The sequence below is a fragment of the Lynx canadensis genome, chromosome C1 (assembly GCF_007474595.2).
Source record: "Lynx canadensis isolate LIC74 chromosome C1, mLynCan4.pri.v2, whole genome shotgun sequence".
NCBI lineage: Eukaryota > Metazoa > Chordata > Mammalia > Carnivora > Felidae > Lynx > Lynx canadensis.
The window spans coordinates 68354945-68376259 of record NC_044310.1 but is presented as its reverse complement, the minus strand read 5'-3'; the positions used below and the strand labels follow the sequence as shown (position 1 = coordinate 68376259).

General features: G+C 35.5%; 1 protein-coding gene across 1 annotated transcript in view; it reads right to left on the bottom strand.

The window, feature by feature from the left end:
- ADGRL2 (adhesion G protein-coupled receptor L2) overlaps positions 1-21315 on the bottom strand; it is a 160173-nt gene that overhangs the window by 80461 nt on the left and 58397 nt on the right. Inside the window, 1 exon segment of the mRNA XM_032594329.1 lies at positions 4852-5065. Coding sequence (XP_032450220.1) covers positions 4852-5065 — 214 coding nt within the window.

The window sequence follows — 21315 nt, the reverse complement described above, 5'->3', positions numbered from 1 at the left end:
TTTTTTTTTTTGTTTGTTTCTTTTTTGCTTTAATGAAATCAAAGTGCTAAAACTATTGCACATTTTTTTTACTCTTTAAAAAAAATTTTTTAAGTTTATTTATTTATTTTGAGATGGGTGGGAGTAGGGGCAGAAAAGAGAGGAGAGAGACAGAATCCCGAGCAGACTCTACACTGTCAGTGCAAAGCCCAGAGCAGGGCTCAAACCTACTAACAACGAAATCATGATCTGAGCCAATATCAAGAGTCAGATGCTTAACCTAGTGAGCCACCGAGGCACCCCTTGCACATTTTTTTTAAGGAACCTCACTATATTATCTTCAAAGAGTGCTAAAAATACTCTCTCTAATGGTGATTATTTTATAGAGTATTAAAATCATTTTAGGGAAGAAGTTCTTTTCTCACTTTTTAGGGTGAGCCATTTGGTGTACTTACAAGACAAGTGTACTATCACTTTCGGACAGAGCCTTGGTTTCACACTTTTAAATGAACAGGAAATAGAAAATGAAGAATCAGTAACAATTATTAATACTTTACCACCACCACAGTCAGAATTACAAGTGTATTTATTTACTTGATTCTTAACTGTTGAAGTGATGACAGTAAGGAAAGGGGACAAACATATATTAATGGTATTGAAAATTGTGTTTATCTCCATCACAGTGTTTTAGAAATTCAATAGAAAACATCAAGTGCTTTTATTTGAGCTTTCAAAAGAGAAGTTCTTTTCTTAAAGCCAAAAAAAAATGCCTTTTCCTACATTACTGAATATCACATTTTCTGACAATTATAAATAGATAATTTGCCAAATTATTAGGAGTATGGTAAAAATAAATCTTACTTCATTTGTGAATACTGAAAATTATTTTTCAATTAAAAAAAACAGGGATATACTTAAATTAAATGGGCTGCCTGTCTGGAGCATGAGACTCTGCTCTTGGGGCCAAGAGTTCAAACCCTACACTTACTTAAAAAATAAGATATTCAATAATTATTCATTAATAATTCAGCTGCAAAAATATTATCTATATATTTTCTTCCAGCTATTTTAAACTATGTACCAAATATGGCAGACTTCCTTAAAGGTTTATATTCTGACACTCACAGAATGGAACTCTTATAAGCTACCACTATGAAACTCATTTTAAGTCCTATTAATATTGTCTTCATTGTCACTAAGCGGTTCTTGTTTAAAAATTTTTTTAATGTTTATTTCTGAGAGAGAGAGCAGGGGAGGGGCAGAGAGAGAGAGAGAGAGAGAGAGAGAGCAGGGGAGGGACAAAAGAGGGGGAGACACAGAATCTGAAGTAGGCTCCAGGCTCTGAGCTGTCAGCACAGAGCCTGAGGTGGGGCTTGAACTCAGGAGCCATGAGATCATGACCTGAGTTGAAGTCAGACGCTCAACCGACTGAGCCACCCAGGTGCCCCCAAAAGTGTTCTTGTTTAAATTGTCATTGTGCTGACTAAATAATTATAGGCTACCAGTATAATACAATTTAAAAATGGGGTTTCTACAGCTAGTTTTGGAATTAACACCTTATTTGCATTAAAACATCACAGACTGGATATTTTGATAACAAGGCTACAGAGAATAAGTCTATGCTTTCACTGATCTTAAATACCCCAAAACTCTGGTGCCTTTTAAAAGTATTATTGGGGCTCCTGGGTGGCTCAGTCAGTTAAGTGTCTGACTCTTGGTTTCAGCTCTATTATAACTTGCAGTTCGTGGGTTCAAGCCCACCATCAGCCCCATGCTGACAGTGTGGAGACTGTTTGGAATTCTCTCTCTCCCCTCTCTCTCTGTCCCTCCTCTGCTAACTCTATCAAAATAAGTAAATAAAAACTTAAAAGAATTATAAAAAATGCAGTCCTGGTTTTATAACATCATGAAACAATGAAAATAACTTGCTATATTATCTTGTACATTTCCTACAATAGGTAATTATATTTAATAGATATAAATGTGATAAGACATATATCTTGGTGGATACTGAATTATGTATTTAAATGTATAAATCCACAAAGATAAGTGACCGACAATGTATAATTCCTTAAGGCCAGCTTTTTCAGACCCTCTCTTTGTACCAACTCCACTGCTTTTTTGCCTGTCAATTTTGTAAAATCAGGTCATTTTATGTAATAATTCTTTACTTCCCATTTCTCTCTGGCCTACTTCTAGATGCTCATCTAATATCATTAAATTAAACAGTTCAATAATATAAAGAATGGATAAGCAGTCAATTATTAGTGGCTGCCTTTATTGTCTTTCTAGCATGGGCAGTTCCCAACTTTTGATACAGTATGTGTAAACTGTTGTGTTACAATTTTAGGGGAGTACAGAATCCATTCTTCCAAAGAAGATAAGTTACGTTTTGATTCAAAATACTGCATAATCCATAATGAAATTTGTTTTAAATTTAAAAAACCTTTCTCAAATGCCATTTATGCAAATAAGATTTTGTCTTAAGTTTTTAATAACACTTTAAGAACTAAAAATAGAAACTTTTAAAAAAAGATTTTACGTATTTTTTTAAGTAATCAAAGTCACAGTCCTGAGATCAAGAGTCCCATGCTCTACTGACTGAGCCAGTCAGGCACCCCAAAAATAAAAAATATTTTGATGGAAATCTATCAAAAGTATTGTATATGTTCTCTGGTTTCTAAAAAGCATCTTGATCCACATTAACATTAATGAAAAACTACTCATAATGTGCTATCAATAAAAAAATATGCTAATACATAGTCTCTGTGAAATCAGAGATTTTACAGCAATTTGTACCCATCTTACTATGGCATGGATTTTTTGTTAAATAGTTTTTTCATTTTTTTCTTCATCATCTCTTACCACCCCTTGATATTTTCATTTTCCCTACACTGACCAGACCCCAGTCTAGAAAATTTGCTATTCTACTTTAAGGTAGACTAATAAATAAGCCAGAAAATAGACAGAATATTGAGTCCAGAGTGGGGAAAGAGGCAGGAGAAGAGGGTGAAAGCTTTGAATAGAAAGATGAAGGGTTTTCCTAGTAAACAAAATACAAAAGCGATAATGTATAATAAACTCTATGATACTTAAATGTTCCTTCAGAGAGTCTCTATGTTCCAAATAACTAGAATTGCTGGATACTATTGTACTAGTTTGGCCATAACTAACCACAATTTTAATATTTTATATGTAAGAGATTTTTGATTAAGATGCCAAGTGTAGCAAAAGTGAGGTAAAAAAAAAGAGAGAGACCAGGAGTTATGTGCTGTGTGTTAGGGCAGAGGAAAGGCAATACCTATTGTCAGCAGTGTTTTGGTATTCTATCTAGAGATAGGCAGGCAATTATCCTGTGAAGAGGTATCATTTATATATTTTAAATTTTATAATTCAAACGCATCATTTTTAAAACACAATATTAACCAATGAGATATATATATATATATGAAGGGGGGGTAGAGAGAGAGAGAAAGAGAGAAAGCCCAGTATATGCTTTCTTAACTTGAATCTGCTGTATTTTGTTTGTTTTTTAAAGCTAAGGATCAAGAGAATGAGAAGATAAACCACAGACTGACAGTAAATATTTGCAAAAGCCCTATCTGATTAAGAATTGTTACTTAAAATGTATAAAGAACTCTTAAAACTCAACAATAAGAAAATGGACAGGGTGTCTGGGTGGGTCAGTTCGTTAAGCATCCAGCTCTCGATTTTGGTTCCGGTCATGATCTCACAGTTGTGAGATGAACCCCACACCAGTCTCTGTGCTGGGCCTGGGACCTGCTTAAGATTCTCTCTCTCCTCCCTCTTTCCCTCCCCTGCTCACTCTCTCGTGCACCCTCTCTCTCAGAAAAAAAAAAAAAAAAAAAAAAAAAAAAAAAAAAAGAACAATCCAATTGGAAAATGAGCAGAACACCTGAACAACACCTCACCAATAAAGACAAACAGAAAATATGTAAGCATAGTAAAAGATGTTCAATATGAAATGTCATTAGGGAAATGTAAATCAAAACTATGAGATATCACTATACACCTATTACAATGGCAACACTACTTTGCCTGATACCACAATGGTGGACATGTGCCATCATAAATTTGCCAAAAGCCATAGAATACACCACACCAAGAATAAACCCTAATGTGAAGTATAAACTTTGGGTGATAATGAGGTGTCAGTGTGGGTTCATCTATTATAACAAATGGACCACTGTGATGCAAGACGTTGATAACTGGGGAGGTTGTGCCTGTGTAGCAATGGGACATGGTAACTCTCTGTACTTTCTCTGCCCATTTTTGCTGTAAAAAATATTAATTAAAAAATTAAAGACCTGGGGCACCTGGGTGTCTCAGTCAGTTAAGCATCCCACTCTTAATTTCTGCTCAGGTCGTGATCTCATGTTTCGTGAGATCGAGCCCCAAGTTACGCTCTGAGTTGGAATTCTCTTTTTCTCCATCACTCCCTGCCTCTCCCCGACTTGTGGGTGTGTATACTCGCTCTCTTTCTCTCTCGCACAATAAATAAATGAACTTTAAAAAAAATTAAAGACCAACTATTGCCAAAGACCCAGTTAAACATTCTTGTTGTTAAAAAAATATTTCAAAACTGTACCGGCCCAAAAAACAAAATTACATTTGAAATATTCTTTTCTCTGTATCTTATGATATATAAAAATCAAAAGATGCATATTGCATATTCTTTCTGTTAAGCTATATAAAAATGATACAGAGATTTACATGTTGAAAGCTTAAAAGTAGAAATCAACAGTAGTAGGTAAAACCCTCACTCAGTTTAATAAATGGGCTGAGAACGGACTCTATTCATCTACTTTGGATGTAGTAGCTAAAATGGGATAATAACACAGAAGCATCTACCTTTGAGTCATAATTTTGAAGGCATCTGGGAGGTAGCAATCTGTATTCTCCATCTGAAATGGGTCAGCATCACAAATCTTGTCATCTGTCCGACCATAGTTAGCGCTCTCAATCATGATCACATCGCTGCCTGGACATCGCAGATCTATAGAATAACCTTCACAGGATAATTCTCGCCTAACTAACCCGAATGGTAAAGCTGCTCTGCTGAAACCTTAAAAGTGAAAAAAAGAAAGAAAGAAAATTAAAATTAAGACAAGTATGAAATAAGTTATTTTAATAAGGCATTTTCAAGTAATACGATTCATGTCTATATTCAAGAGATGTCACCAAAAGTATGTTTTTAAGTCATCCATATATTTATTAAATAACTCCTTGATTCTTTACTATATGTCAAGAATTTTTTAGTTTTTTTAATATGTATCTTTGGCTGGACTCTTCACCTGTATAATAAAATTTAAATTACTCTAGCAAATACTATCTGTATAATCTATTCACGTATAATCTATTCACAATAAGAAACTAAGTGGCTCTTTTTGAGTAAATCCAAAGAAAAAGGACAAATTTAATCGACAGACTTATAAATGACAAGTTTTACAAATAGAGAATGTAACAACTAATCAAGAAACAATGTTCATTTAGGCAGTGGAATATAAGCTCTGATACACACTGACTTCACTTTCTCATTTAATGTAGACGTATTCATTGCTGTTAGCATTATCTTAAAAAATATTTGTCTTAGCAGTCCCCCCCCAAAAAAAAACTAAGATGCTATGATAGTAATACACTTATGGTACAATAACTGATTTAGATTTATAGACACTTTATTTAAAACTGGTATAAATGGAAGCACGCAGCAGTGGGCCAGCGCTGCTCCAATCTAGTCCGACAAGTTGAAATAACCCGGGAAGGGCAAAATTTATCTAAGATTCACTTTTGTCGCCTACAGAGCAGAGATGAAACATGTATGATGTTACTTTTCCTACCTGTGTGACTCTAAAATGAGATAATGTACATAATACTGCTCAATAATTAAAAGTGCTATATGAATTCAAGTGTGGTGTATTAGGAAGAGTGCAGAAAACGACCGTTCATAAGTGCTGAAAAAAGATTCCCAGATGGAATAAAAAATGAGAATTTTAAGTTTTCAGCCACTGGACCCATGAAGTAGTAACACAGCCTAGGACAAAGGGTAAACACACAGAAAGAAAGCCAAGAACAGCTGGGAGGAGCTATGTGAGCAAGAGGTCCACCTTCACTGTTGGGTGTTCTACCTATGGGTTAGCTACCATTTTCAAAAACTTCAACGCGGACTCAAGTTTTTTAATTCAATTCTCTAACCTGTCACCATCTCGCACATTACTCTTATAAAAGACCAGCATTAATTTCAGTAATTTTTTCCTTCTCTCTATCCTTTTAATTAATTACTCTGCATCACATCAACTATCCCCTATATGCCTTTTTATAGGGGAAAAAAAACCACCCTAACATTCAGAACTAAACAGTTCCAAGTTATAAACTTCAAGTTGAAAAACTGGGTCATGTCCAGGTCAATGCAATGCCAAAACCTGTTCTCTTTAATGTTATTGTGCAATGCCTCTCACTAATTCAATGTAATAAAATCACCTGGTAAAACATGCACCTTCTTTCTAACACTCAAACAGTCCTCCAGAAGGGTGACTGGGTTACACTTTGATATGGCTTAAAAAATCACCAATTCTCAGACTTGGCTAAGCTCTCAGTTCTACTGAGAAAACTAAAGGTGTAACCGGAATGAAGAGAGCAGAAAAAGGCATAATTTAGAGCATAGAAATCTTCAGAGGATTGCACCACACCCCAAACATCGGACGTTTTCACTAAGAGGGTTTATGGTCTTATGAGGTTATTACAAGTATGTGGGAGGCACACCAGCAATGAAGAAGGAATACAGAAATGGAGCTGGACAAATGTCAAGACAGACAGTAAACAGGCCGACCTCTCAAAGTTTATTTGTGAAAGTTCATAAGTAAATAAACTTTTACACGTATTATTGCTTCTTCTGTTTCCTGATACTGTACCGTACTGCCCATACAAATAATTCAGTTTAAACTAATATTGTTATATTTGTTTTGATTGAAAAGATGCTTTAGAGCTTCATTTCAATAGCAAAAGCTGTGGAAATTTTTAATGGAAATTCAAACAAGCATCATAAAAAATTTGAAGTACAGAGTATTTTAAAGGCAGAGATACTTTGCAATTATAATTCCTTAATAAATGAGAATAAATTTATATTATTAGAAAATATTATGAATGTTAGAGCACATTATTAGAAGACTGGCTTGGAGCCATATTTCACAACTTTCACTACTTGTCAAAAATATAGGATATTATGAAGCACTGTGGTTTTTAAATTAAGCCCTTAATTTTTGTAGTTGTTGATATCTGCAGGATTACAGTTATGGTTCTAAGTGAATTTCCCCCTGCCTTTGGAAGATATTTAAGAAGTTGTGTCGTTGAGTGTCCTGCTGTTTTGGTAATTCGGAGAGGATTTTTAATCCTTAGGTACAATCATCCAAACAGGTAAAGTAAGAAAAAAGAAAAGGAAAAAGAAACGGAAAATCAACACATTTTAATAATTGAGATTTCTAACATAGAATCTTCTGGAGAAGAGAGATCATGGTACTTATACTTTCAATGCACAGAACTGAATGAGTTCTTAACAGTGAATATTGCTTTATTCAATGCTACAGTGTCTATGGTTTTGCATCGTACGTGTTCTCCTTTATAAAGTCTTGCTCTTTCCCCTGTTTCCATTGAACTTTATACACATCTTTACTAAAGTACTTATTATTACCCCATGGTACTATGCATATTCATTTTTTAATTTATATCTTCCTTGCTAACTATGATGATAGCGTTCTTAGTTATAATTCCAATGCCTAGGTGGGTACAAGATACATAATTCCAGTAAGTATTTGTTGAACCAAAGCTAAATCGACTAGTATTTGTTAAAACCATATAGAATTGCATTTTTTGTGTGTCATATCTATTTTCCTTTGATAATGAAAATAAAAATAGTAAACATTAAGAAACAGATAAACCATTTACAATCAATGAAAATGATGTGTCATCCTCAAAAAAAGAAAAGTATTTATATTTTGACAATTTATTATTTTCTAGGTCCTACTGGGGTTCATTAGTGTTTCTCACAAAGACAGATGAATTACATGTTTATGAACTTTCGTGTTTAAACCCTGTGTTTCCAATCAGAAATACAAAAATTCAAATAAGAAGAAAGAAAAGTAAATCCCCGTAAAACTTTGGTTTGCAAGCGTAATCTGTTCCAGAAACATGCTGGTAATCCAAAGCACTTGTATATCAAAGTGAATTTCAAGAACCATTGGCTCAGTTGTGATCCTGTAACAGTGAGCAACATGTACTACTCTTATTGCAAGACATCGCTTGTTTATCAAGTTAAAGTTTATTAGAAATGCTTGCTCGCCTTACAGAACATTCACAGAACAAGTTACAAACCAAGGTTTTACTGTATTATAACAGTTAACATTTACACAGCAATCAATATGTTCTGACACTGTGTTAAATGCTTTATATGGATCACTTTTTTTGTTTTAAGCAACATCATCATCAACAACAAAAAACAATGGAGTAGGTTATTGTTATAAGAACAACTTTACAAAGTATGAAACTAACACGTTAAATTCAGATTCTCCAGGATTACTAAGGGTTTGAATGTAACACACACATGGTTGTCAGACTCCAGAGTCCGTGTTCTTATTAAAGGTCATGAATAGAAAAGTACCGTATGACTTTTCAAGCCCCCTAGTTGATAATAATTTTATAAGTTTTCATGCAATCTGAAATCCACCAATGAATGTTAGTCAACTTGAAACAACTACAGGAAATGTTCACAAAACATACACATGATGAAAATTATATTTTCGGAAATGTAGTGTTGTGTAAGACACATATACAAAGAGAGCATAGTCTACACTGCTCAAATATGTACATATGGAAAGATTACTGAGTACTAAAGTGTGTTGGTCAGCCTTGTGAACTTGGCTAAGTCATTTTACCTTTCCAGGTTTTAATTTCTTTTTCTGAAGAATCAGTTATTTCAAAGTTCACCAATTCACCAATCTGTGATTCTAAATAGTCAAGCTCCTTTTTATCAGGTAACACAGGATATTCTGACATTTTCAAGTGATCACTAAGTAATAAATTCCTTGCTCTATTTCTTTAAAATACAAACATACAGGAGAATGCAACTTGGATGTGTCGTGGCAGAGCCACGTGGACTTTACAGTACTATCAAGATAATTATCAAAAGCACATGTGATGAACTAGGCAGGCAGTGTTCAGACAAATCACAGACAGACATCTTCCTAGATTAACTCTTTTAATCAAAGACAAGGAAAGGGATAAAATAAACATGGGGCAATTACGGGATCAAAAGAAAAATTTGCATACTGTAAATTGCCGTGCCTTCTTTGGCCACTTCACACTATTTCCCTGAAAACTTCAAGGGTTTTGGGTTCAACCTTTTCCACCCACAATGGTACTGCGAAGTTTGGAAAAGTCTAAAATACAACTGCTGCAATTAATATTAATTATTAAAATTCAACATTTTCACTAAGAAAATGTTACGAAAAGATGGTACAACTCTTATTTCTAAATACATTTATTTATTCCCTTATTTATAACACGTTAATAACTTGTTATATTGAATCATGGAAATAATCACAGGTATGGTCACTATTTCTTAACCACACTTTTTTCCTTTGTATCTGATGCAATTCTTAAGTGTTTCCAGTGGATATTTTAGGGTGTTTTTTTTTTTTCAAAGTCACTTGCCAGGACTATATAATTGATTCCCAAACATGATTTTGTATCAGAGTCATCTGGTAAATGTTTTTAGAAAGACAGATCTTCAAGCCCTAATCCATACCTACTGATTCAGAATCTCTGGGTTCAGATAAAATTCGGTATTTGGGGAGGAAATTGTTAATTTATTTGCAACACACTGATATAATAAGTAAGATGTGCCAAGAATTTCTCCAAGGCCTTTTTAAAATAGTTATTTCTCTATTGGGATCACATATTTATTAAATCACTGCCATCATATTTCCTCTTAATTCTCTAATATAGTTGTAGTTTTACTTTAATCTTTGAACATATTCATAATAGCCACTTTGAAATTTTTATCTGCTAAATCCAACATCTGGGCCCACATCAGCAGTAGTTTCTATTGAATGCTTTTCCTCCTGAGTATGGGTCAATTTCCTTGTTTCCCTGCATATCTTATACATTTTTTGTTATTGGAAAGTAGACATTTTAAATAATATTCTGCTAACAACTGCATACCCAGATTTCTTTCCCCTGAGAATTGCTGCTATTGTGATATTTTCTTTTTAGTATCTTGACGGGATTTAATCTACAGAATCTGCCTCCCCCAGAGTGTATGCTGCTGCTCTGCTCACTGTTCTTGTTTTAATTCTCATTTTTATTTTATAGTCTGGCTTCCTAGGGATCACTCCTGTCTCTGCATAGCTTAGTGATCAGCCAATGACTGGGAAGAGACGTGGCACAAACAGTATGAACCCATAAGAAGGCCTCCACCCTCTGCTGATTGAGCTGCGTGTGTGTTAGGGAGAGTGTTCAAAGTTCATCAGACAGTTTTCAAGTCAGCCCTGGTTATTTACTTTCTGTGAACTTCTCTCACGTCTCTTCAGCACCTGTGTGTAGCTTCCCACTTAGTCAAGAATGCATAGAGAACTTTGGTTTTTTCATTTCAAAGATGTCCTGATTTTGTTTCAGACTGGCCTCCAGTCTCCCCAACAGGGACCACAACCTCGGGCTAGCAGAGCTGGGAGTCTTTCCCATCTGTTTACCACGGTGTTTACTACTTTCATTGGCAACACGGCCAGGCGCTCCAAATCAAGCCAATTCTCTCTGGCAGCACTCATTGAACTTCAAGGCCAGCCCTGCCCTAATGAAACCACCACACAGACTTAGCTAAGGAGTGGAGGGTGGAGGGTAGGAGCAGCCCCAGGCTAGAAGGCTTTGAACTTCCACTGCTTATACCAGAAATTCTAGTTTTTCATAAATAAATGCTTCCCAATTTCTCATTTGGCTCTGGTTAATTTCCAGAGCCCTCAAGAGTTGTTCACAATTTTGTTCAGTTTTACACCTGTTTTGGGAGAGGATTTGCTGCCCTCTTTACCCAGAAATCCCATCTCCAGAAATTCTTCTAAGGACTTTAGAAATATTTACTGACTAAAATCTTCAAGAAAACCCAAAAAACAAAAACACACTGAGACATTTTATAAAGGAGGAAACTGAGACACCGAAAAGTTACTTTTCCTATGATCATACCATCCACTACGAATGAAATCAAGTTTTGACATACGTTAATGCAGCTCCGAGGTTCATATTCAAGTGTTACTTTAATGCCTCTTCAAATGATAATAACAATTAGCAGCAGGTCTGCAGACCCCTGTTGCAGGGGAGCATAGTTAGTAGCGTGTACTGGGTGCTTTCTAGGCTTAGGGGAAGAAGATCAAGAAAGGAAATTGCGTGTCTGTTTGTCAAGCTTTCAATGAAACTGTTCAATCAACATAATCAACACAAAGAAATTCCCCAAATTAAAGTCCTTTAATCACACTATTCCTATGACATGTATTCTAAGTTGTATTTTCAATCTATTTCTATTTCAACAAAGGGGGGGGTGAAGTATCCCAACAAGCAAAGTGTAATCCAATCCATCTTGCAACCCTGACAATCGAAGAAAAAACTTGTGGGAGGCCCTGTGAGCAAAAAAAAATCAATATTGTAGCTTTGTGCTGTGCAAATGTGAATACCGCCAAATAGTGGTGCTTAGAGTAAAATGAACTGTTTTGCTCCATTTTCTCCACTCTGAACAAATGATTTTGAAAAGACAGGTTTTTTTCCCCCCAAGCTATAAAATGTCAAGCAATAACTCTCTGCGCTTTAGGCTAGTGATTGGAATAAATACCTCCCGGCAACAGGTGCAGTGACTTAGGACTGAAATCATTCACATTCAGTGGGTAATTCCTAATAAACAGATGCACTGCTATCAGATGGGAATTTGTACTACCAGAATTAGAATTGTTACTGGATTCTGCATCATCTGAGCATTTTTGCGAGACTATATACTACTCTGTATATGCAAATACACTCTGGTCCATAAGCTTGTATTTCTCATAAACGTTAGGCACTTGATTATGAACACTTGGCTTTTCTAACATTGTCTCCATTCAGCCTGCTCTTTATACATACGGCTGTAAAATCATACATTCCTATAAAAGTCTTCTTATTAAGCTGTAATATAAAAACATCAACTTTTCTGGTACTGTTTTTCTTAATTACTTTGAACTAAACCCTGTCATGGACACTACCGCTCATGTGGTCCAGGGTCCCAGTAAGCACCATGCCTTCTGATTATCAGGGACCTCGATGGGACTGAGGCTGTGACTTCAAGCTCTACTCAAACATTAACTCAAGCCACAGTCTACTACGAGTGCTGGCATATTGAAATCTGATTTATTTCTGTTTATATATGTTAATGAGATTTTTTTCCTAAAATGGAAATGAGAAAAATACTTAATGAAGAGGGGACATGATTTCAACCAGGCTGAACTACAGCTTATAAGCTTCCAGAAAACTTTTTTTCATTTTATTTTAGCTTAGATGAAAACATTAAAATTAAGTCAAAAAGATAAATTATTTCACTAATAACATTTTCCTTTCTCTCTGAAAACTCATGAGGTCATTAAAACAAAATTGTAAAACTCAAAAACTATCAAACTTTTCTTGGTCGGGACACCTGGCTATCTCAGTCAGTAAAGGTCAGTAAACCCAGAGACCTTTGATCTCAGGGTTGTAAGTTCAAGCTGACGTTGGGTACACAGCTCACTTTAAAAATAAATAAATGAGATTTAAAACCTTCTTTGTCTACGGAAAGGCAGTGTATCAAAAACTCATTTCATTAAGTTTACAGAATGTCACACTCTATTGTTTTATTCTATTAGTTCACTTAAGAAATAATTTTATCAAAAACGAAAGAAGTAATTTTATCAATCAACTCCTAAAACATCTAATAACATCTAATATTGGTACGTTCACTAAAATATAATTGTTTTGGGGTGCCTGGGTGGCTCAGTGGGTTGAGCGTCTGACTTCAATTCAGCTAAGGTCATGATCTCACGATTTGTGAGTTCAAGCCCCACACCGGGCTTGTTGCTGTAGGTACAGAGCCTGGAGCCTACTTCAGATCCTCTGTCCCCCTTTCTCTCTACCCCTTCCCTGCTCACACTCTCTCAAAAATAAATAAACATTACATGTATATATTATGTATGTATATATATAATATATATAACATATATATACACATATGTATATACATATATAAACATAACCTATCAGTCTTATGTGAGGAACCTAAAACTATGCCATGCAGAGAGTAAAAACAAACAAAAACTACTTTCATCTTTGAACTTGTTTTCATGCCAAGAATAAAGAAAATAAGGCAATGCAATGTCATTTTCTAGCATAAGCACACTGGCCTTGAAAATGTAGCAATTTTTGTGTAAGTAAACTTAGCATGAAACACAGATCTAATCCTTACAGAAATACCAAGTTCTTTCTTGTAAAAGAAAGTGTTCAAGTAATTTAAGACCATGAAACTACAAAATAATCATCTCACCATTTATGAATGATATGCCTTAGATTCTTGTGTCATTCTTGGCTTACAGGATGTGGGGGGTTTTTTGTTTGTTTACTTTTAATTTTGAATAAATTTTAAATTATGAAGCATTTCAAACAAAAAAAATTTAAGAAGAATATTTATAGTTTTCTTATTTATATCCAATTTATATACAAAAAACTATGATTTACATTGGAGTACAAACAAAAAATCCCAACAAATAAATGCAAGATGAAAAAACACTACCCAATTAAATCCAATTACACAAACAACCAAAGGGAAAAATAACTTATCTTTGAGGCTTGCTAACAGTAGCAAAATTCTGGATACTTTGTACACTCAAAGGTAAAAGTACCTTCCTAATGCCATCAGCTATTAGGTTAAATTATTAACACTTGTGAAAATCCTCTGGCTATTTTAAAAAGAAAATATACGTTATAAGTATGTCCAAACATTTTGGGATTAAATTCCCCATTAGAAAGAAATTGACCTCTCCCACTTAAAAATCTGTAAATTCTCTTCCACTGATTGTTAATTCACAAGTACCATTAAAGTACAGCAATTTAGAAGTTATATAATTCTATCAAAGTTTAATACAGCTCTAAAAGAAAAATTCCTGATAAGCATGTCTATTAAAAACAATATATGCCACATAAAGAGATGCTTTTAATAGTTTTAGCAAAAAGTGTAACTTCTTCAATGTTTAGAAATACAGGATACTTTAATTCTGATCTACTTCTAAAAGAAATTAGTGAATTTTGTATTAAGTTTCAATATTACCGTTACTACTCAATGCATATGTTTAAACTATTCCCTTTGTATAGAATATTCTACTCATTTTTCTCTTAGACAACAATTACTCTCTAAAACCCTATCAAGGCTTCTCCAACAACAGGCAAAGGAGAATATGAGCTCAGGTTTTGGGTCATCTATTTTCTTTCTTCCAATAATAAATATTTACTGAGCACCTACTATGTGCTTAGCACTCTTGTAGACACTGGGATAGAACAGTGAACAAAAATGACAATGGTCACTATGCCTGGGGTAATTTACATGGGGAGTGAGTTCTCCTTGAGGAAAGGTATCGTATTTATCTAGTCCATCATTATAATGCCCAAACCTAACAGTCAATTTACAGTGCTCTCTTATAGAGGGCATGAAATAAAGATATCGTCAGTAAATGGGTATATGAATGAACTAATAAGCAAATGAACAATTATGAGCTCCTCTGTCAGAGGAGGAAACGTGCTTCTAAAGGTCTCTACTTAATATTCCTCCCCTACTCAACTTGGAGCTACTCCACAGAAAGAAGTGAAGCCTATTTACTTTTGTATCCTTGGTTTTCAGCACAGTGCATAACACACCACAGGCATTCGACTTTTACTTAATTTTACTCTATGCTGGATTTTATGCTTTAATTCCTTTTACCAAAAAGATGTCAAATATACCCAGAAACTAAAACAAAGATGTTTTTATAAGGTAAAAAAAAAAAAACAAAAAAACAAAAACACACACCACAATTAAATCTTTTTTATATATGTTAAAATGTTTTAAAATTCAGATACCAGTAAATAAAAAATACAAATGTAACAAACATGGTATCTTCTCCAGATCAGTGGGCCTAAACTATGAAATGTACCCTTAAATGACAAAACATCAGCAGGAGTTCACAATCATCCAGGAATCCTGGTCATTGGTCATGTAAAAAGGATTACAAAACCAGAATAACAACTTTACCCCTCTCCTTTTTCTACCCCAGTAAATAGGAAACACTCTTTACATTGATTATCTTTTATAACTAGTTGGAAACAACTTAACATTAAGAAGTTACTATCAGAGGGGCGCCTGGGTGGCTCAGTCAGTTAAAGCGTCTGACTTTGGCTCAGGTCATGATCTTGCTGCTTGTGGGTTCGGGCCCAGCGCTGGGCTCTGTGCTGACAGCTCAGAGCCTGGAGCCTGCTTCGGATTCTGTGTCTCCCTCTCTCTCTCTCTCTCTCTCTGCCCTTCCCCCACTCACATTCTGTCTCTCTCTCTCAAAAATAATAAACATTAAAAAGATTTTTAATAAAGAAAAAAGAAATTACTATCAGAAATGCAATTTCTCAAGTCATTCACACTGTATTATCAAATTAAAATTCTTAACTAATTCTGTATAATTTATTCACTGACAACAAAAAAACAGAGATACAGTCACAGAATAAGTAACAGCACAACAATTTCATCATCTCCTCAGGCACAATAGTTTATTTCTACTTCCACATTGATTAATATAATTTTCTAACAATTTTCTTTCTTTCACTACTCTTCTGTTATCATAAATTCCATTAGCAACCCCACCCTAACCTCAGAGTGTTTGTTCTTAAAAGCAGTTAAACAAGAAGCAGAAATGCAAAACTGAGATTTGTTCCTTCATCCAGTGACTTAGGTAAAAAGCCATACTACCTAAAAGATTCTATTCCTTTCTTGTCACTGTATTAATCTGACAAATAAAACTAGTTGGGGGCAGAGCCCTCATTTAAAGTACTCCACAGCTAGATCTCCAGATCAAAGAGTCAAAATTTGGATTCTAAGTCTTTTTGTTAATGTCTTATGTATTTAAGCGTAAAACAACCAATATTTTTTTAAACACCAAAAGACCCTAGGAGAAACTATCGGCCATAATTTCATTCTTGAGGAGGTACATTTAACTTGAATCAAAGAGGGAAAACAATGTAAATGGATAGAAGATTTCCATGTCAATTACCTTTATTGGACAACAATAAAGTTGTGGAGAAGTTACTTGTGTAACAATTGGCTTCCTCATTAAAGGTATCTGTAAGGGGGGCCAAATTAATACTAATTCTAAAATTTATTTGAGTTAACTACATTGAAACTGCACTGAAACCACCCACTCATTTCTCTCAATCCCAAACAACCATCCAAAGGTGATCACATTTAACTGTTGACTAAAACAAGTGTCCTAGAAGAGAAAGGCATTGTATCTCCACACACATTCCTATGAAGTATTTATTTCTCACTTCAGTTAGGAAAGATTAACGCAGCCTGAAGCCAGTCTCAACTCTTATCTTGACTTTTTACAAACTGTCACCCACACTAACACTTCAATCATTTAAAAAGTGTCAGCTGTTTAACCTGTTTCCCACTGAAAAAAAGGGAGAAATTTCAGGTCTTTCCTCAACCTGCTGCAAAAGGCACTCTTGTTTTCCTAAAACCTGAAAGGACTTCTGAAAGTTAGAACTTCATTTATTTATTTATTTTTTTACCGAGCACAATACTATTGAAGATGATAGAAAGGCTTTTCGGTTAGGAGTGAGAAAGCATCTTCCAATAAAGTCCTGCAAGGGGGCTTGGGGGCTTCCGCGGAATGCTTACTGCAGTAGCTTCCCACCTCAAAAAAGCTATTTATGACACCAAAGTTGATTTTTTAAAATTTCCTTTTTTCTCTTTAATGATGCTTAAAATCTGATTCTAAATTATGCCACAAACATGAATTTCATTAACCCAAACTGTGGACTATCACTACTAACATGTAAGACTTTATAACTGAAGGTTATCTGCATCTCATGAACAATTTGTAAAGATGCATTTCTAAAAGATATAAGGAGCTTATGAAAACAAGTAATCAAGTGGGTAAAATGATACATAAGAAATAAAATTACTCCAGTAAACACTGTACTATTACGCTATTACTTTTCTCAGTGAATGCTCCTGGACCAATTAAAAAGTGCAAAATGACAAAATGAGTGAAACTAGGAGATCCTGGTGGTATAATGAGTGAAAATTACACAGTAGTGAGCCCATTTTGTGAACTTCGCTTTGAAACACAAACACAGGGTGCCTGGGTGGCGGGCTCAGTCAGTTAAGCGTCTGACTTCAGCTCAGTTCATAATCTCATGGTTTGTGAGTTCGAGCCCCACATCGGGCTCTGTGCTGACAGCTCACAGCCTGGAGCTTGATTTGGATTCTGTGTCTCCCTCTCTCTCTGCCCATCCCCCACTCGTGCTCTGTCTCTGGCTCTCTCTCAAGAATAAACATTAAAAAAAACTTTTTTTTAAACCCACAAATTCAAAATAATCAAACCACCACTAAATGGAAAACAGCATTTCTAACATTATCTCTTACTAACATCTTTGGCAGCCTCACCCAAATACATTTATTGTTCATTCATTCATCCATTATGTATTTGTGTTTCCGGCACATTCAAATTCCTCCATCAGACTATTTTGGAGTAAGTCAAAGAAACTAACAACCCCTCAGATTGCAGGCAATCCCGCTACTTCTACAAACTACAGAAGCCACACAGTGGCTCCTTGAAGTAAAGATGAGTAATGCAAGTACTCACTCCTCTACTAACTGTGATGAGTTAAAACGGAAACCGCTTCCCCAAATGCTATGAAGGCTGTCAAATAATTCCTTAAATGACAGTACGGCTGAGTTCATGCTTGGTGTCAGTGCTGTTATTTTTGTTTTGGGCTGCTGAGGTCTGTTCAATTTTTAATGAAAGACGAGGTTTTAAAGAACACACAAAACTGCCGGCTAACTCAGTCATTAGAACATATGACTCTTAAAGAGCACACAAACTGTTCTCAAATATGGGTCACCAGAACACTCAGGGAGGGACGCAAGGAGGCAGAAAGAGATAAGTTTAATCTTACATTGTAAAGTTATAAAATGTTGCCTTAAAAAAGAAACACTACTACTTTTCTGCAGAGGTAAAATTACATCTTTGCTCCTATTTAACTGCCAAACGAAACATCAAGGGAACTAAGGAACAGCATGGTAGCAGATCCACCAGCACAGGCCCTGCCCCTACATACACAGCCCATTGTTGTCTTTCACACTTGCTCCCTACGGGTACCGACAGTGCACAGACAACACAGCAGTTCCGACTTCTGGACTCAGACATTCTAACGAATTATAAGGAACTGTAGGAAAAAGGCTCTTAGGAACCCTGTTTGAACCAGTGTTGCTATGCCCTTGCGTACTACTCTATTGCCCCTTCCCTGGTACTTAAAATGTTTATTTCCCTTTACAACCTCAACTACTTCTAATTTCACCCTTATGAATCTGAGTTTTTCCCAGATTAAAAAAAAAAAAACAACTCCCTTACTATTCAAGGCAAAAAAAAAGAAGAAAAAAGAAAAACAATAGAAGAGCTTGATAAGAATCTCAAAAACAAGCAGTGCTTCTTATCAGAAAATGAGAGTAACTTTAGGTGAATCTGATTTATAATGACAACAGGAATGTTTCAGAAAATTTATCTCCCAAGATAAACTGTCTAAGCAAATAATCAAAGGTTAAATACTTTATATAAATCATAAGCATTGACTTCAAAGCAGGTAAAGAAAAAGAAAGAAAAATGAAATAAATGTAAGTATCAAACATTTACAATGGTGAATTTAATTGGTAAAAGCAAACAGGCAAAAAATTAAAAATTTCTCCTATAAATTACCAGACTTGTTATAATATTATAAAACAGACAGCCTAATATATTTCTGAGGCTTTACATACTGGTATAATCTTTCTAAAAAAGAGCCTTATAAAATTCCTTTTGTAAGAACATACTCTAAAAAGAACCCAAAAATTTGACAGAGATTTGTATATTCATAATAATGAAAAATTTGAGACAAACCAAAGGCTAAAATTAGGGAAATGATGTAAAAGTACACTGCTGAAACAGAATAGGATACAACCCTAAGCAACAATACTATATTATAATAAATATAATAAGTAACACTAAGTATTATAGATAATAAATAATAAACTTTGGGAATGCATTCCCAGAAAATTGTACAAAAGAATTATAAATCTACTTCAACATATAAAGAGAGATAAATGCACAGGGTAAAGGAACCCTTTGTGGCATAGCAGAGACCATCACCATAACCAACTGGGAACTGAAGAAAACTGGCCACCAACCCTGAGATACCGAGAGGCAGAACTTGGGTTAAAGTGAACAGGTGAACAAAGAAACACTCAGCCTAAGAGGCTAACAGAAATCCTGTTCTCCTTTATGAGAATGATCTGAAAATATACCATATCTCACCCTGACCAATCAAAGTGCCTCCTTGACCTCCTTGGTTCTGAGTTACTGGACTGTGCACACCAGATGCCTGTCTGAACGTGGAGCTCCTGGTGGTTTTTCCCAACACACTGCATATGTCCCTCCCTCCCTATATCACAATTCCCTCACGGCATCTGAGATACGTTTTTCTTGGGAAATCCATGCCAAAGCACATTTATACAGTAAGAAATATTTTGTTCATGCAGGGACCTGTCTCCTAAAGACTGCATGGGTTTCTCCTACTCCCCACCTCTCCCAACTTATACTTTCTTCTGTTTTATAAAAATTATTTTTTTAACATTTATTTATTATTGAGAGACAGAGAGAGAGCATGAGCATGGGAGGGGCAGGGAGAGGAGGAGACACAGAATCTGAAGGAGGCTCCAGGCTCTGAGCTGTTAGCACAGAGCCCGACGCGGGGCTCGAACTCACAAACCCAGCGAGATCATGACCTGAGCCGAAGTCAGACGCTCACTCAACCGACTGAGCCACCCAGGAGCCTCTATACTTTCTTCTTGTTGTTTGCTCCAAATGTCCTGCAACTCAATCCAGACTTCCTCCAAGTACATCCCAGGGTGGCCAGTTCGCTGTTGTTTGTGTTAGTCTTTACATGCTGAAAGGTGGATGAATAATCTGTTTTCATGGAATTAACTATTCATGTAAAAGAAAGAAGCAAATGGTACTGGTGACATCAAGGTGCCATGTAGAAAATTCTAATAATTTACATATTCCATATAATGTATTAAAATGTACAAAGTTAATCTGTTTACACTATGGAATTGAGTCTTAAATCTAGTATGTGCATTCTTGACTTTGTAACTTTTTTCATACAATTCACCCCACTTTGGAATTCCTTCCTATATGCTCAGGCCACCCCCTCTTTACAGCTCAAGAGCTCCCTCCTCCTACAGTCTTTGCTAGCAGAAGATATGTTTTAAAGCCATCAGAACCTAACAGAAGGCACACCTAATCGAGAGATGGGATGACAAGCTTTGCATTTACACAAATTATGTTCACAAGACTCCCAAAATCACACTAATAAAGGAACAAGATCATTAAAGGAGGGGTCACTGGGTATCATAGTGCCCCACAGGCACCACTCTTATACACTGAGTCTTACTGAACAGGCAAAGAGTAGAGCCAGACATCCATATTCCTGAGGCTGCCCCAAGAATGCAGAGACAAAAAACCACTCCTGTCCTTTGGTAAGATGCTCTCTCCATCCCCCTGATGATGGGGACTTTTGACTTCAGTTTCTGCTCTGCAACAGTATTCGTCTGCAAGCCTGTCAACCATATTAACTTGTAAGAGAAGGATCCACTTACATCCCACAGGCTGGCTAACTGAGCTTGCTCCCTGTGTGCTTTAAAATCTAGTTGTCGGCTGCACATTTGTCTTTAAAGTTTTAGTCTTCTGGAACAAGAAGACTTCTAGGAACTTATTAATCATATGCTATTTTTCAGATGTACTGTATAGTCCAGCACAGATTGTCTAGATTTGAACTTAGGCTCCTGTTTACTAGTTGAATGATGTTGTTCAGATAGAAAATTCTACTTCAGTTTCCCTATCTGCAAAACTGAGATAATAATAGCTCTTCTGTCTCAGAGGGTTCCGTGAGGGCTAAAGAAGTTACTACATGTATTCACAAACAGTGCCTGGCAACTCTAAGTGCTCAATT